Genomic DNA, 18,148 nt, shown 5'->3' with positions numbered 1-18,148 from the left:
AATTAACAAAATGACTTTTTGAGATGCTAAATGCTAAAAATTTTGAAAACTTTGATTGGAATGCTCTAAAAGAGGGAAAAGTAGAAGAATTTTTGGTGGGCCAAGAGTTTTCTCACCGCCAAAAACTGGTTATTTTTAATGGGATTTACTAACGGTGCCCTTAGGGCACACGTTAGTAAACTATTTTAGGAATTTTTTTTATGAAAAAAAAGACAAAGTAATTAACTGGTATGATAGTTTTTTCAATTCCTCATAAAAACTTTCCAAAAATGGATGGTATTAATTAGACCCTTTTTTAAATAATCTCGAGGCACCGAAGAATAGTTTTTGGTGTAGGCAGGGACTGAACTCCAAATCTCTTATACACCATTAGAGATTTTACGAGTTGAGCTAATTAGAACCCAAATTAAATTCGTGAGTATAATAGAAGCCATTTTGCTTGAGCCATTTAATTTACAATTTTACCCCAATTATATCATTATTTCTATTTTTTTTTCCATCATGTTGTTCAGCATCAGTTTGTGGTCTTTTTTTTTTTCCAATTTATTTTTTGCATTGTTTTTAAAAATATATATAATAACAAAATTTTAAAATAGTATAATATGTGTAATGTGTTAATTTTTATAAGATGTAATTTTATTAATTTTAATTGATAATAAATAATACTCCCTCCATCCCATTGTTTTTGTCTTCTATTCCATTTTGAGATGTCCCAAAATATTGTCTTGTTTTCTAAAAATAAAAGTTATTAATTTACTAATGTTCCTATTATACCCCTATTAATTTACTAATTCAATTTTTTGATAAATTTTTTTAAGGTAGTTTTGAAAACTTATACATTTTTAAAAGGTAGACAAGACAATAAATAATATTTCCTTAAAAAGTTTAACATTTCAAACAGGACAAAAAAAGTGGGACGGAGGGAGTAATTTTCTTATTTACTGTAATAAGTAAATTTATATAAGTTATATTTTTGATTCTCTCACTTTTCTCTTCAACCAAATACAAAAATTTTCTATCTCTATACTTTTCTATCCTCCCAACTAAATATATAGGAGAGAAAACTAAATATTTTCTATTGTTCAACTTTTTTTTTTTTTTTTTATCTCTTCCCCCGTTTTCTTTGAAAAGGTGACCTTTGAACACCATTTATGGGGTTTGATTTTTTTTTTTTTTTTTTTTTTTTTTTTTTTTTGAGAGAGTTTTAACCTATGGCGTCCGCTCCTGATAATAGTTCTTTATTATCAGACCAAGACACCAATCAGTTTTTGATGTAGGCGGGGATTGAACCCCAGATCTCTTATACAACCATTAGAGACTTTACCAGTTGAGCTAACTGGAATCCACTATGGGGTTTGAAGTTTGAATTTTAGTGTGTGTGCCCAAACATATTAAAGCCCATTATGAGAGCCCCTTGCTCATATGTGAATTAAAAAAAAAAAGACGCGTGAGTGATAAAAAAGAAGTGGTTGACAGCTAGCCACTCAAAAGTCCAATTGAAAGTAAAAAGAAGGGCAGTCAGCCACACAACTCTAAAAAAAGAAAGAAAGAAATTTTTTGAAAACAATAATTGAGAGAGAAGGTAAAAAAAATAAATAAATAAATAAACACAACATGAGAAAGAGGGAAAGATTGAAGATGGAGATGCAAGGTTATAAATCTCTCTTTTTTCATTTTTTATTATTATTATTTTATTTTATTTGACATAGGCTGTATCTCCAACATGTCTTCAACGTGTCCAATAATTTCTTAAAAGAAAAAAGGGACTGGGACACATAGTACCTGTTGGTTTGGACATTTTATTACGTTTCAGCGTTTGCGTTTTGGGCATGAGACCCATGCTACAGTTGCACGCAGTAAACGCGTCCTTCTTCTTCTTCTTTTTTTTTTTTTGTTTTTTTTTTTTGTTTTTGTTTTTGTTTTGTTTCCATGCGTTTCAGGAGTAATGCGGCTACTGTTCATGAATAGTAGCCACAAATGTTGACTTTTCCACGGTGAACAGTGCATCCGTGCACTGTTTACGAACCCACAAATTCCACTTTTCAGCAACCTTTTCATTAAAAATGGGTCTCACGGCACTATTCATACATTTAAATAATATTTTGCTACAGTATTTTTAGTTTAAGTTTTCAGTTTTAGCAAAAATAAGCTCAATCCAAATAGACCCATTTGCAGCATGTCCCGTACGTGTCTAACACAAGCAATACAGGCAATGCTTCCCAGATCATAATTACTAAATAAAAATTCAATAAAATAGATTTTAAAGACTAAAAGAATAAAAACTAGACTCAAGTGCAAATTACGTTCTAAAGTTTGAGGATAATTGTTTTTTACACTTAAAATTTTAAGATTTGAATTTTACCCTTTTAAAGTTCTATTATGTTTGCATTAACAATCCATCCGTCCATATTTTCCATTAAGTATCACATAAACTTGTTACGCTTGTTTATTTTATCCAATAAAATGATGCTGCATCATCTTTAAACTAGATATTTGCATCTAAACAAGTTTGGATCGAAAATCCTCCCTATTTTCTGCTGAGAAATTATTGATTGATGTAGACTCTACTGATTAATGATGATAGTATCAACTTTTCTTTTTTTCAAAAAGTTTTTATAAAAAACTAAGGCTAAATTGAAAACAACACCTCTAAAATTTGGATTTGTTTGGATTTTACACTATAAAGTTTTAGAATTTAGATTTTACCTTATGAAGTTTTATTCCATTTGTATTAGCAATTTGTTTATCCATATTTTCCATTAAGTGCCACATAAGCTTACCAAGTGTTTAGTTTATTCAACAAAATAATTCCATGTCATTTTATATATTTTTTAGGCTACAAAAGAATTGTTGCAATTAACTCAAAAGTTTTTTCTGAGATGCAATTGACTCGTATGTAGTAGAAATGGTTGGGAATGAGATCCCCGTCCCAAACTTTCCTTGTTTCCATCCCTGCAACTCATTGTTGCATGCTAAGTTGCTAACTTAGAAGTGTTTTTTTGGCAAAAAGATAGAAATGTTAAATATAGTTTGTGAATTGTGGTTAAGCTAGCATTTTCACTTGTGTACTTTAGAAGCACTAATGTTTGCTAAATTTTAGTCATAATTGATAATTTGCCACTTTGAAGCACTTTTGCTTACCAAAAAAGAACAGAAAAAGGGGAAGTAAAATATTCAATAAGCATGTTAATTAAGCTTAAACAGAATTATGGCTAATTGCAATTCATGATGCCAACTTTGCAAGCCATTATGGCAATTCAAATCTTTAAACACCTGTTCACATCTTCATTTTTAGCAATAAACTTAAATGAAATTGCATACTTCGATAGACATAGAAACAATAAAACATAAACACTCTAAAAACATCTTAATGCTTTATTTGTTCAATAAAGCTTTCAAAATTCTTAAAAGAAGATCCACCTTCGGTAACACTCTTTTTAGCCATCTCCTTCAGCTTCAACGCACTTGTTTTTATACCATCATCAAAGAGCAATGTTTTTATCTTTGTGTTGATTTCATGCCTGGTGATAATCCAATTTTCATCTGGGTTCAACCCTAAACCAACCTTCCAAACATCACATATGTAACTCTTATTTTGGAATTGATCCGTAAAGTAAGGCCAACATAGAAATGGGACTCCCATGCTTATACCCTCCAAGGTTGAATTCCATCCACAATGGCTTAGAAAACATGCAGTAGAAGGGTGAGCTAGCATGTGCTCTTGAGGAGCCCAATTAACAATCATTCCACGATCAGCTATTCCTGTTCTAAACAACTATTCTTGTTCTAAACCCATCCAGGAATTCAAAAAGTGCTTCATTGATGATATCTGACTGAAAAACCCACAAAAATGGTTGGCCTATGTTTTCGAGTCCAAGTGCAAGTTCATCCAATTGTTGTTGGTTGAATTTTGATGTGCTGCCAAAGGAAGCATAAATGACTAAATCCACAGGTTGTTTATCAAGCCAACTTAGGCAAGTTGAATCCTCAGGCCAAAAGCTTCCAATATGACTGCCTGATTGATTGGCCAAAAGTAATGGGCCAATAGGCATGATTTCAGGAATTAAATTTAAGGCCAATGAGTCAAGTTCATAGAATGAGTTGCAGAGAAGCCAGTTGCATTGTTTGATAAAATGGTTCATCCTGAAAAGATGTCCAAATAAAAATTCTTGACGCTTTGACTCTCCAGGGCAGCTCCATGGCAACTTTGTGCTTGTCCATGCAGGGATTTCCTTTGACAGCCAAATCAACTCATTTTTTAATGGAGTTCCTACAGGGTCAAATTATTTTTATCAAAACCAAACAAGTATCATATAATATATCAATTTTTTAATATAAAAATGAACTTTATCCCCTTTTCCATGTTTCTTTTCATTTAAAATAAAATCTTAACCACGAAATGGAGACTTAGAGGTGTTAATTGACATAGGGTCATTGGCAAAATAGTAGTTAATTATTACCTCGAGTATCTATAATTCCATCCTGAATAAGCTTTGGGATACTTAGTATGATGGCCAAGGTTGCTGGTCCAGCAGGCCAAAGTACAGCCATTTTAATCCCCATCTTCTCAGCAACTTTGAGTGCTGGCACAACCATTCCATCAGTAATAACACAACTGATATGCTCATCATCAGACTCGTTAATTTTCTCAATCAAGTCCTTGAAATGACCTGGCAAAACTTCAAGAAAACTATTGATCAGCTTAATTTTATCATTTCGATCATCGCCGAGTTCTAGACCATCTGGGAATGAGACTAGCCTTATTGGGCTCTTCACTGGCATTGTAGTTTTTAATCTTTCGTGTATGAACTCAGGGCTAACAATTGTGACCTTGATCCCATGATCAACAATCTGGTGAGAAAACTTCATAAGTGGGGCAACATGGCCTTGTGCTGGATATGGTATGACTAGCACATGCGGTTGGCTACCCATGACCCCAAATTTTAAATTCTGAAGTCTGCAAAATAACAATTCTTAACCAAAATATCTAGTAACTACCAATGGAGACAACTGAAAAGTATGATAAGCAGTGAAGCACATACTGCTATAATAAGATAATTGTAAGATTATTTTGGTAAATAATAAAACTAGGAAATCAAAAGCACCAAATAAATGCAATTCAAACTCTAAAAATCTAACTCAATAAACAAATGTATCAAATCTGGGAAAATCAGAGCAAAACAACTATAGTCCATAGTATGGCAGGTGTGAAAACATACAATTCGACTAAAACTCCTGCGGCATCCATGATCGGTGACTGTGTGAGTAAGCTCAGTAAGGCCTTAAAACTCTTTTAAGTCGAAAGCTCAAACCGGCTAAAATTTGAAGAGAGGAAAAGAGTGTTTCAGGCTGTCACAGGCGTGCTTGGGAGCCATTGGTTTGATTTTTAGAGCTCTTTATAGCGTATGTGAAATCAAATGTCATCAAAAGGTGCATGCCTTGAAGGGTTCTTGAGAATTTGGTGAAGGAAATTTTATTCAAACGAAAGAAATAAGAGCTTGTTCAGAGGATTCAAGTATGCTATTGGCTGGTAGAAAATTCCTTTCTTTCTAATCTTAAATTAAGAGCCGCCGGTCAAATCAAGCCTGAAGAAAAGGACTTTGTACACTGGAAGGCTCAGTCTATTGTCGTTGAGTAATAATTCTACAAGGACTTTATGGATAATTGAAATTATTTTCTTGCTTACTTTTAACAATATGTTGTGTTTAACAATATCTTTGTATAAGCATTCAATATCAGCAAGTAAGCATGTAAAAAGGTAAGCATGTATCAGTCCTTTCATTGAACTCCAAATTGCCAAGCCCCTACTTATCATCAGTACCATCCACACTTGCAATATCATCCTATAAAGCTGGTTCAGTCCACTCTTCATCTAAGTATCTGTTTGGATCCACTGAAGTTGCGTTTCATGTTTACGTTTTAGCTTTTTTTTTGTGGGCACGCGTTTCAAGAGTAAAACGCTACTGTTCATCACTTTTATGAACAGTAGCCGTAACTTTTGACCCAGAACAGTGTATTTGTGCACTGTTCATGGACCCACAAACTTCACTTTTCAATAATTTTTTCATTAAAAATGGGTCTCACGGTACTATTCACACATTTATAAATTATTTTACTACAGTATTTTCAGTTTCAGCAAAATAAGTTCTATCCAAACAGACCCTAAATCTATGTTTGGAGGAGGAACACTGCTTGGGCCAGGTGCATCTGTGTTGGGGTGAGGTGTATTAGTGTTTGGATGGATGAGGTGTATTAGTGTTTGGATGAGGTGTATCAATGGTTGGAACAGTGTTAGGCTCATATGGCACTGTGTGAGGTGGAGAAGACTCACCAAAAACATCATCAGCAAAGTCTTCTCCTTCCAGACCTTCATTCAACTAATCAAACTCCTTCTCCAGACCATCACCCCCTGTAGCAGCTCCTGTACCACCCCCTACAGCAGCCCCTGCACCAGCTCCTACACCAACCCCTCCACCATCAGGAACTTCAACTACAAGTGGAGCATTACCACTCTCCACATACAATATGATGGTGTCTCTTGGCCATCCCTAATTAGGCTCGCACATGGGCACCACATCTTGATCATCTTGTATGAGCCTTAAGTCTTGCTCCAAGTTGCCCCTAGGACCTAAATAATGAACCTTACACGGTTCATCAATCCTCAATTCCTCACATATACCTTTTATTTCAAAATAACTAAACCTATCAAGATCCCTGTACACTATTTCAACTTTCCCACCAAAGTATTCTAAACTAGGGTTCCACAGAAAAGCACCCTCATAATGTACCTCCAATTTCACTTCCTCATCATCCATTTGCAATAACAAATTACCATTTGACACATATACAATTAACAATTAAAGAATTGTAAACAACAAAAGAGTAAACACTTGCATGTTTCTATTTTGCTTTTGGAATGCAACACACACAGAGGGACCACATTTTCTGCTTTGCTTTTGATTCTGTTTTACTAAATAGCATATGCAAACACTAAAATTTAAACCCAATAGAAACTTGGGTCCACTGTGAGACACAATGACCACGACAGATAAAATGCTCATAAACAAACACAAATCCAAAGAACAGGTGGTCACATTTTTCATAAACATCAACAAATACAACCAATATTCTCATTCCATTACATGTAACATTGACCATTGATTGATTACTCAAAAAACAATAAAACAACCACAAGCCCAAAGTAAAAACCCAAACAGTGACTTACCAGGATTTTAGTCTCTCAAATAACCTGTTACTCATCTAGGTTTACACTTGCAACACTATGTCAATATCAGATGTAGAATGGGGAATCTATAGGGATTTTCGTGTTTCTAGGGCTCGTGAGGAAAATAGAGTGAGTTCGTGTACTTCAATTTGTGTTATGTTCTATTTTAGAATAAAAAAGTGTTTTTCTAACATCTGAGGGTGAGGTGGGTAACCGGGGGGGGGGGGGGGGGTAAGGGATTGAAGTACAAGTGGGCAAAGTGTAAAGTTTTAAACCACAGGTAGGCAAACCGGAAACGGGCCAAACCTCAGGTAGGTTTACTGTAATTATCCCTTGTAATTTAAAATTATGCACAAAATATAAGCTTATAGATCATATAGTAAATAATATCCAATTGACACAAAATTTAACATGTGTATTAAGAGTGTAAAGAACATACAATTCAACGGTTAGATTTTCAAAATATATTGCAATATTTATTTTATTGAATGAGTTAGTAGCCTTAAGCTACAACCAATGTTATAGCTAAACTTTGTTCTTTTTTTGATAATTCGATAGTTGGGGGTAGAGGTTTCTAATTTTGGATATCTTCATTTGAAACACTAAGAAGTACAGTTGAATTACAAGACTCTTGATAAAAAAAAAAAAAAAAAAAAAAAAAAGATACATTACTGTAATATATTGTAATATTTATTTTATTGAGTGAGTTTGTAACCTTAAGTTATAACCAATGTTGTAGCTAAACTTTGTTCTTTGTTTGATAATTCGATAGTTGGGGGTAGAGGATTCTAATTTTGGATATCTTCATTTGAAACACTAAGAAGTACAGTTGAATTACAAGATTTTTGGCAAAAAAAAAAAAAAAAAAAAAAAAGATACATTACTTTAGGTTCTCAATCAAATTCAAACACTTGGTTGTTTTGAATTTAATTTTTCTTAAAAAAGATGACACTAGATGTGTTTTACCCATATACGTAATTCAAACTTTGACCATCAAATTTCATAAATAAATGTATTAAATAAGGTAAAAACAGAACAAGTAACTCTAGTTCACGAAAGGGTTGGTGTGAAAACATACAAGAAGTCGAACTGAAGATCCAGAAAAATATTAGACAGGCAACTATGATCTATGTGTGTGACAGTGTGTATAAGGCCTTAAAACTTTAAAGTGAAAAGCTCAAAGGAACTAAAAATTGAAGAGTAATAGCTGGTTTAGTTTGCTTTTTATAACTCATTCTTCCAAATGTGAAATTGGATGTGACAATTTAAGGTGCATGCCTTGCAGGGTTCTCAAGAATTTGATCTCTAGTCTTTATTTATTTATTTATCTCTAGTCTTAAATTAATGTCCAGGGACTATTCCATCAATTTAGGCCCTGAAAAATAATTGGAGCCGGATTTATGATTTAAATTAAAGTAATTGGACATGAAGGTTAAAGTGTAAACATGTATATTTGTTTCATTTTTATGTCTCCCAAAAAAAAAAAAAATTAAAATAAGACTTAAAAGTTGAGGTTTTGTAAAAATTAAAAAAACCCAACTTTTTTGATGAGATAAAAAAATAAAAAATAAAAAACCCACCTTTGAAGCAATTGCATCTTTGAAAAAAGCATTCCACAATCACATAGATCTATAAGAAAAATTTTACAGAAAAGAAGATCAAAGAAAATTCAAATGGGCTCACTATAGACTTTAAGCTTACTATAATTTAGTTGGGCTTGTGATCATATTGAAAGAAACTCCTTTTGACAACTTTCTTATTACTAAGGAATTTCGATAGACACATCATAGGCACCAAATTCAATAAATCTCAATAACAAGTCTTTTGCAGTGATAGGAAATAAAAACCTACATAGATAATAGTAGATTTACCCCTGTTTTTGTCTTGGAGCCCAGCGTTGTTGAAATCGACTTTGGAATTAGAATTATCTTTCTTCTTAGTAGTTCTTCTGTCTTTGACTTGTACTTGCCGAAAAGCAGCAGCGGCGAAGCTAGTGGTAGCGGTGGAGGAGTGAGGATCATCTTTGGATTTGGTTTGTCCAGTAAAGGAGAAAAAGTAGGATAATTTTTGGCGGGCCAAGAGTTTTCTCACCACCAAAACCGATTATTTTTTAAATAATCTCACGGAGAATAATGTTTTTCTTTATTAAAAAAAAAGAGAGTTTAAGTCTATGGCATTGAGCTCATTAGAAACCACATTAAATTGGTGAGTATAATAGAAGCCATTTTGCTTGAGCCATTTAATTTAAAATTTTACCCTCAATTATAACATTATTATTATTATTTTCATCATGTTGTTCAACGTTAGTCTGTGCTCCTCTTTTTTTTCTTTTTATTTTTTTAAAATTTTTTTTTTTGCATTGTTTTAAAAAATATGTATAATAACAAAAATTTAAAATAGTATAATATGTGCAACGTGTTCATTTTTATAAGACGTGGAGTAATTTCATTAATTTTAATTGATAATAAATAATATTTTTCTTATTTAATGTAATAAGTAAATTTATATAAGTTATATTTTTTATTCTCTCACTTTTCTCTTCAACTAAATACAAAAATTTTCGATCCCTCTGCTTTTCTATCATCCCAACTAATATACATATGAGAGAAAGCTAAATTTTTTATGTCATTCAAAATTTTTTTTTGTCTCTTCCCACATTTACTTTGAAAAAGTGACATTTGAACACTATTCATAGGGTTTGAAGTTTGAATTTTAGGGTGTGTTTGGATACCGTTTATTTTGCTGAAACTGAAAAATTATTGCTAAAAATACTGTAAATCAAGGTAAAAGTTAGTTGAAATAGTACAGTGGAACCCATGAATAGTGCCAAAAAGTATTGTGGGGCTCATGAATAAGAGAAATTATAAGGTGCACATGGTAGACAAGTGACATGGTCCACCATTCCACTAAAAGATTCACACTTGTTTAAAATTGCTGAGTTAATTTTTTTTTTTAAACAAAAATTGATTACTGACTCAACAATTTTAAACAAGTAGGAGCTTTTTAGTGGAATAGTGGACAAGCGACATGGTGGTCCACCAGCGGACTGTATAATTTCTTCATGAATAGTGCCAAAAAGTACAATAAGGCCTATAAATAATACTACCTTCATCCCACTTTGTTTGTTCTCTATTCTATTTTAGGATGTCCCAAAATATTGTCCTGTTTATAAAAATAAAAGTTATTAATTTAGTAATATTCCTATTATACTCCTATTTTATTTTCAAAACTATTTGAAAAAAAAAAAAACCAACAAATTCAATTTTTTGATAAATTTATTTAAGGGTAGTTTTAGAAATTTATACATTTTTAAAAGATAGACAAGACAATAAATGATATTCCCTTAAAAATATTGACTTTTCAAACAAGACAAAAAAAATGAAACATAAAAAAATAACAAAAATAAGCTAAATATTAAAATAATTTTAATTTTTAACTCTAATCCAATTACACGTTCAGTGCGAGTGCCCAAACATATTAAAGCCGCCCATTATGTGAGTGCCTTGCTCATATGTGAGTTAAAAAAAAAAAAAGACACGAGTGATAGAGAAGGAGTGGTTGACAGCTAGCCACTCAAAAGTCCAATTGAAAGTAAAAAAAAGGGCAGTCAGCTCTAAAAAAAAAAAAAAAAAAAAAAAAAAAAAAAAAAAAAAAATATTTTGAAAACAATAATTGAGAGAGAGAAGGTTAAATAATGGAGATGCAAGGTTATAAAACTTTTTTTTTTTTTTTTTTTTTTTTTTTTTATCGTCATAGGTAGACATGGCAAAACGGGTCAGACCCGTTTTGACCCGACCCGTTTGACCTGCAACCCGTTTGACCCGTAACCCGATTGACCCGTTTAAAAATGACCCATTTTGACCCGTGACCCGTTTTGACTCGCGACCCGATTGACCCGACCCGAACCCGAACCCGAACCCGACCCGCACGTTTTGCCACGTTTACCAATGTTGAGTAGATTTAGATTGAGGTGTAATTTTTATAAAATATTTACTTATTCTTTTTTACTTAATATGTTATGTACTCCATTATAGTTTGTTATTTTTTACTTGCCACCTTTATTTTCTCTTCCTACTTTAAATAGATTAAAGATTATACCAAGATTAGTTTCTAGAAAGCTGGAACAGGAGTTGCACCAAATTTGGGTATCAATTCAAGTGTTTAGTGGTAATTGGTAACAATATCACTAGTGAGAATCTAATCACAATTAAGGAACTCATAAACAATTGACAGATTGCATCTATTTCCAAAAAAAAAAAAAAAAAATTGTTTGAAAAATACGGGTCAACTCGACCCGACTCACGACCCGACTCAACCCGCGACCCGTTTGACCCGCAACCCGATTGACCCGTTTTAAAAACGACCCGTTTTGACCCGTGACCCGTTTAACCCGCAAACCCGATTGACCCGACCCGAACCCGACCCGACCCGCCCGTTTTGCCACGTCTAGTCATAGGCTGTGTCTCCAACGTGTTTTCGACGTGTCCAATAATTTCTTAAAAGAAAAAAGGGGCTGGGACACATATGCAGCATGTCGATGCTTCCCAGATGAGAGTTACTAAATAAAAATTCAATAAAATAGATTTTAAAGACTAAAAGAATAAAAACTAAACTAAAGTGCAAATTAAGCCCTAAAGTTTGGGAATGTTTGTATTTTACACTTTAAAACTTTAAGATTTTAATTTTATACCTTTAAAGTTCTATTATGTTTGCATTAGCAATCCATCTATCCATATTTTCCATTAAATGTCACATAAACTTGTCACGCTTGTTTAGTTTATCCAATAAAATAACGTTGCATCATTTTTAAACTAGATATTTGCATCTAAATAGGTTTAGATCGAAGATCCTCCCTATTTTCTTGTCGAGCAATTATTTATTGATGTAGACTCTACTGATTAACGATGATAGTATCAACTTTTTTTTTTTTTTTTTTTTAAGTTTTTATAAAAAACTAAGGCTAAATTGAAAACAACACTTCTAAAATTTGGATTTGTTTGGATTTTACACTATGAAGTTTTAGAATTTAGATTTTACCTCTTGAAGTTTTATTCCATTTGCATTAGCAATTCATTCATCCATATTTTCCATTAAGTGCCACATAAAGTTTGGGAATGTTTGTATTTTACACCTTAAAGTTTCAAGATTTGAAATTTAACCCTTTAAAGTTATATTATGTTTGCATTAGCAATCCATCCATTCTAATTTTTCATTAAATGTCACATAAATTTGTCACGCTTGTTTAGTTTATCCAATAAAATAATGCTGCATCATTTTTAAACTAGATATTTGCATCTAAACAGGTTTAGATCGAAGATCCTCCTTATTTTCTTACCGAGCAATTATTGATTGATATAGACTCTACTGATTAACGATGATAGTATCAGCCTTTTTATTTTTTATTTTTTATATTTTTTAAGTTTTTATAAAAAACTAAGGCTAAATTGAAAACAGCACTTCTAAAATTTGGATTTGTTTGGATTTTACACTATGAAGTTTTAGAATTTAGATTTTACCTCTTGAAGTTTTATTCTATTTGCATTAGCAATTCTTTCATCCATATTTTCTGTTAAGTGCCACATAAGCTTACCACGTGCATTCAGTTTATTCAATAAAATAATGTCATGTCGTTTTTTAATTTTTTTTAGGCTACAAAAAAAAAAAAAATGTTGCAATTAACTCAAAAGTGTTTTTTGAGATGCTATTGACTCGTATGTAGTAGAAATGGTTGGGAATGAGATCCCCGTCCAAAACTTTCCTTGTTTCCATCCCTGCAACTCATTGTTTCAGTGTCAACATGCATGCTAAGTTGCTAACTCAGAAGTGTTTTTTGCAAAAAAATTGAAATGTTAAATATTTTGTGAATTGTGGTTAAGCTAGCATTTTCACTTGTGTACTTTAGAAGCAATAATGTTTGCTAAAACTTTAGTCATAATTGATAAATTGCCACTTTGAAGCACTTAGCCTTTTTGCTTACCAAAAAAGAACAGAAAAAGGGGAAATAAAATATTCAATAAGCAGGTTAATTAAGCTTAAACAAAATTATGGCTAATTGCAATTCATGATGCCAACTTTGCAAGGCATTATGGCAATTCAAATCTTTAAACACCTGTTCACATCTTCATTTTTTAGCAATAAAACTTAAATGAAATTGCATACTTTGATAGACATAGAAGCAATAAAACATAAACACTCTAAAAACATCTTAATGCTTTATTTGTTCAATAAAGCTTTTAAAATTCTTAAAAGAAGATCCACCTTCGGTAACACTCTTTTTAGCCATCTCCTTCAGCTTCAATGCACTTGTTTTTATACCATCATCAAAGAGCAATGTTTTTATCTTTGTGTTGATTTCATGCCTGGTGATAATCCCATTTTCATCTGGGTTCAACCCTAAACCAACCTTCCAAACATCACATATGTAACTCTTATTTTGGAATTGATCTGTAAAGTAAGGCCAACATAGAAATGGGACTCCCATGCTTATACCCTCCAAGGTTGAATTCCATCCACAATGGCTTAGAAAACATGCAGTAGAAGGGTGAGCTAGCACTTGCTCTTGAGGAGCCCAATTAACAATCATTCCACGATCAGCTATTCTTGTTCTAAACCCATCCAGGAATTTAGAAAGTGCTTCATTGATGATATCTGACCGAAAAACCCACAAAAATGGTTGGCCTATGTTTTCAAGTCCAAGTGCAAGTTCATCCAATTGTTGTTGGTCGAAGGTTGATGTGCTGCCAAAGGAAGCATAAATGACTGAATCCACAGGTTGTTTATCAAGCCAACTTAGGCAAGTTGAATCCTCTGGCCAAAAGCTTCCAATATGACTGCCTGATTGATTGGCCAAAAGTAATGGGCCAACAGGCATGATTTCAGGAATTAAATTTAAGGCCAATGAGTCAAGTTCATAGAATGAGTTGCAGAGAAGCCAGTTGCATTGTTTGACAAAATGGTTCATCCTGAAAACGTGTCCAAATAAAAATTCTTGACACTCTAAGTCTCCAGGGCAGCTCCATGGCAACTTTGTGCTTGTCCATTCAGGGATTTCCTTTGACAGCCAAATCAACTCATTTTTTAATGGAGCTCCTACATCGTCAAATTATTTTTATCAAAACCAAACAAGTACCATATAACATATCAATTGTTTAATATAAAAATAACATCCATATGAACTTCAACCCCTTTAATTTCTCTTTATATTTTTGAGGCTTCTATAGAGTTATAGTGAGTTATGCTGATTTTGTTTTTTGTGTGTGTGTATAGATGGTCATAATACTCCGGTATTCCAAGAAAAGTTTGTATTTTCGTTAATTGAAGGCCTTAGAGAGATAAGTGTTGCAGCTTGGAACAGCAATACAAAAGACGATTTCATTGGTAGCGAAAAGTAATTACTTTGTCTCATATTTTTGTTTTTTGAATTGATTTTGTGTGCTTTTTAGACCCTTTTGGATCAATTTTGTTAATTGGGTGTTTTTTTTTTTTTTTTTATAGGGTCCAATTGGGGAAGGCTCTTTCAAAGGGTTACGACGACCGCACTTGGTATCTGTATACTAATAGTGGGAGGTAAGTGCTATAAATTACTAATCCTTTTAAGTGTATAATCTGTTTCTAAAACTATCTAAAATATTTTGTCCTCCGAAAATTTTATCTCTTTAATTTTATTATATTGTGTTTCTTAAGCTATAGACAGATTTTCTTTGTTTCTTATTTTCAATAATAAATCATTTTATTGCAATACCGGTAATTGTTTGAGAAATCCAATATGTTCATATCTCTATAGAATAGAGAATAGTAGAAGCCAATTTTATTACAAATACTTAAATTGAGTTGACTTAATTCCGTACAATTACAAAGTATAGCATGAAAGATAATGGAATTAATTGTTGTAATTTTTATTTTCAGTTGCACAATATGTGTAAATTCTTCAGAAGACTACTTTAAATAGTAAGTCAATGTGTCTCTTACATTTGGATATTAGTTAGAATTATTTTCAAATGATTGTACCAATAAAAGTGAATGTGTATAAATTTTGTTTAACTATCCTGTGCATCGCACGGGTTAGCGACTAGTTTAAAATAAAATCTTAACCACGAAATGGAGACTTAGAGGTGTTAATTGACAAAATAGTAGTTAATTATTACCTTGAGTATCTATAATTCCATCCTGAATAAGCTTTGGTATACTTAGTATGATGGCCAAGGTTGCTGGTCCAGCAGGACAAAATATAGCCATTTTAATTCCCATCTTCTCAGCTACTTCGAGTGCGGGCACAACCATTCCATCAATAATGACACAACTGATACGCTCATCATCAGACTCGTTAATTTTCTCAATCAAGTTCTTGAAATGACCTGGCATAACTTCTAGAAAACTATTGATCAGCTTAATAGTATCATTTCGATCATCGCCGGGTTCTAGACCATCTGGGAATGAGACTAGCCTTATTGGGCTCTTCATTGGCATTGTAGTTTTTAATCTTTCATGTATGAACTCAGGGCTAACAAATGTGACCTTGATCCCATGATCAACAATAAAGTGAGAAAACTTCATAAGTGGGGCAACATGGCCCTGTGCTGGAAATGGTATGACTAGCACATGTGGTTGGCCACCCATGACCCCAAATTCTAAATTCTGAAGTCTGCAAAATTACAAATCATAACCAAAATATCTAGTAACTACCAATGGAGACAACTGAAAAGTATGATAAGCAGTAAAGCACATGCTACTATAATAAGATAATTGTAAGATTATTTTGGTCAATAATAAAACTAGAAAATCAAAAGCACCAAATAAATGGAATACAAACTCTAAAAATCTAACTCAATAAACAAATGTATCAAATCTGGGAAAATCAGAGCAAAACAACTGTAGTCCATAGTTTGGCAGGTGTGAAAACATACAATTCGACTAAAACTCCTGCAGAATATCAGACGGCATCTATGATCGGTGACTGTGTGAGTAAGCTCAGTAAGGCCTTAAAACTCTTGTAAGTCGAAAGCTCAAACCGGCTAAAAGTTGAAGAGAGGAAAAGAGTGTTTCAGGCTCTCACAGACGTGCTTGGGAGCTATTGCTTTGATTTTTAGAGCTCTTTATAGCAAATGTGAAATAAAATGTCATCAAAAAGGTGCATGCCTTAAAGGGTTCTTGTGTATTTGGTGAAGGAAATTTTATTCCATTTACCTTGAAGGGTTCTTGAGAATTTGGTAAAGGAAATTTTATTCAAATGAAAGAAATAAGAGTTTGTTCAGAGGATTCAAGTATGCTATTGGTTTCACCAAAAAAAGAGAATGCTATTGGCTGGTAGAAATTTCCTTTCTTTTAATCTTAAATTAAGAGCCGCCGGTCAATCATGCCCAAAGAAAAGGACTTCGTACACTGGAAGGCTCAGTCTATTGTCGTTAGAATAATAATTCTACAAGGACTTGCACAAAAAATTTTACCCACATTTTTCACGGGTTGACAAGGATTTTTCGATAATTGATATTATTTTCTTGCCTACTTTTAACAATATGTTTTGTTAGCATTTGTGAAAAATTTTGTCAAATTTTTTGTGCTTATAAATTTTTTAAGTAAAAATGAATGTGACCTGAAGAAGGTGATTGGCATCAGTGCAAGCCAAGAATTAAAGGTAATTCCTTTTCACCTAATTCATTCATTTGGGTTTTTCTTTTTACTTGGCAATTCATTTTGTAGAGTATTAAACATATCATAAAAAATAATGTTGGGCGACTAATATAAAACTTAGTGCAAGATTTTTTTTTTCTTACTTGGCCACAATAATTAATATTTTAGTTAGAAAAATATTGGAGATATAACGGGATAATAAATATTACATTTTTGTGATTTATAGAATAACAGGATAATAAATGTCAAACTAGGTTTCACCCAAAAAAAAAAAAAAAGAGATGTTTTATTATATTTTTCATTATTTTATTTTAATTGAAAGTTTTTAAAATCAAGGGTTTAATTTCCTTCTTCTCAAAAAAAAAAAAAAAAGAATATGAATTTTCTTAATATATGATTTAGATATTAAAATTTATCAAGAATCAGTAAAGAGAAGATCTTAAAATTTAGAATTATTAGTAAGGATACATACAATGAACTCTTGCAATCCATTAGGCTTTTTTGTTAGATTTGTATTTATAGGTTGGAAATTGTGAACAAAGATTAAGTCTAGAAGTCATTTTCAAGACTAGTTGATGTTCAAGACTACCGTTCAAGACTGATGCTAAAAGTGAAGTTGTTGCACACTCAAAAACCACAGAGATTGCTACTATGAAGAATCTTCAAGAATATTCTTGAAGTTGTAGTCTAGCATTCAAGTTGAACAAAATCCACAATAGAAGAGTCCAAGGATTTAGTGTTGTGTGTAGTCATGTCAGTAAGTTCTACTTGGAGTTGCTATAAGATTAGGGTCAATTCTATTATAAACTTCAATTCTATATAGTGGATCTATTTCCTTAAGGGTTGGTGGTAAATCTTTAGTGAGTTTTTCCCTTCTAGGGTTTTCTCTTTGTAACCATATTGCATTGTTCTTTATTTTTTGCACTTGTTTAGTTGTTTTGTGGTATTGGTTTGTGAGACAATTAACCATAAATTGAACTTGAAAGCATAATATCTTAATTAACTTAACTTGGCATAAAACTAGTTAATTTGTAATAATCAGGTTCTAAATTCCCAACACTATGTTTTTTGTGTGTGTGTTCACTTTAAACCTCACTCTTTTATTATTATATCAAACTAAACCACCCCTTACTTTGCTGGTTTTGGCACAATAATGAAAGTGTGACATTTAAAGTGACATTTATAAGTATGATGTTTGTAAGGTTGAATTTAATTAACCATCTTGTTTGCTTTATTTCGTGCCAAATTTTCTTGTAATTCAACATTTAGAAACCCTGTATTTAGGTGGGATTCATG

The 18,148-nt window shown here is 32.4% G+C and overlaps 2 protein-coding genes across 3 annotated transcripts in view; both read right to left on the bottom strand.

Annotated features, from left to right (window-relative positions):
- LOC126701782 (UDP-glycosyltransferase 83A1-like) overlaps positions 1-8,402 on the bottom strand; it is a 45,050-nt gene extending 36,648 nt beyond the window's left edge. Inside the window, exon 1 of the mRNA XM_050400147.1 lies at positions 8,304-8,402. The gene's annotated coding sequence lies outside the window, so the exon portion shown is untranslated. The remainder of the gene's footprint in view (positions 1-8,303) is intronic.
- On the bottom strand, positions 3,349-16,359 carry LOC126701781 (UDP-glycosyltransferase 83A1-like). 2 transcript variants are annotated; one of them, XM_050400143.1, is made up of 4 exons: positions 16,129-16,359; positions 15,370-15,866; positions 13,484-14,314; positions 3,349-3,420 (listed from the first exon to the last, which is right to left on the bottom strand). In XM_050400143.1, the coding sequence occupies exons 2-4, from the start codon at positions 15,839-15,841 to the stop codon at positions 3,368-3,370; spliced, it is 1,356 nt and encodes a 451-aa protein (XP_050256100.1). In that variant the 5' UTR covers positions 15,842-15,866; positions 16,129-16,359; the 3' UTR covers positions 3,349-3,367. The 2 variants fall into 2 exon arrangements, with proteins under 2 accessions (XP_050256100.1, XP_050256099.1); XM_050400142.1 differs by lacking the exon at positions 3,349-3,420 and having other exon boundaries at positions 13,230-14,314.
- Between the last annotated feature and the right edge of the window lie 1,789 nt (positions 16,360-18,148).

This window comes from Quercus robur, chromosome 10, assembly GCF_932294415.1.
Source record: "Quercus robur chromosome 10, dhQueRobu3.1, whole genome shotgun sequence".
Classification (NCBI taxonomy): domain Eukaryota; kingdom Viridiplantae; phylum Streptophyta; class Magnoliopsida; order Fagales; family Fagaceae; genus Quercus; species Quercus robur.
This window is presented reverse-complemented; position numbering and strand designations above follow the sequence as displayed.

What these genes read in the sequence shown, in the direction of transcription:
- LOC126701781 (XM_050400143.1), bottom strand. Translation starts at nt 15,841, where the DNA reads ATGGGTGGCCAACCACATGTGCTAGTCATACCATTTCCAGCACAGGGC. An exon ending in TGGAATTATAGATACTCAAG is followed by an intron (nt 14,315 to 15,369) that starts GTAATAATTAAC and finishes TTGACGATGTAG; the next exon opens with GAGCTCCATTAAAAAATGAG. An exon ending in TAAAAAGAGTGTTACCGAAG is followed by an intron (nt 3,421 to 13,483) that starts GTGGATCTTCTT and finishes GTGTTACCGAAG; the next exon opens with GTGGATCTTCTTTTAAGAAT.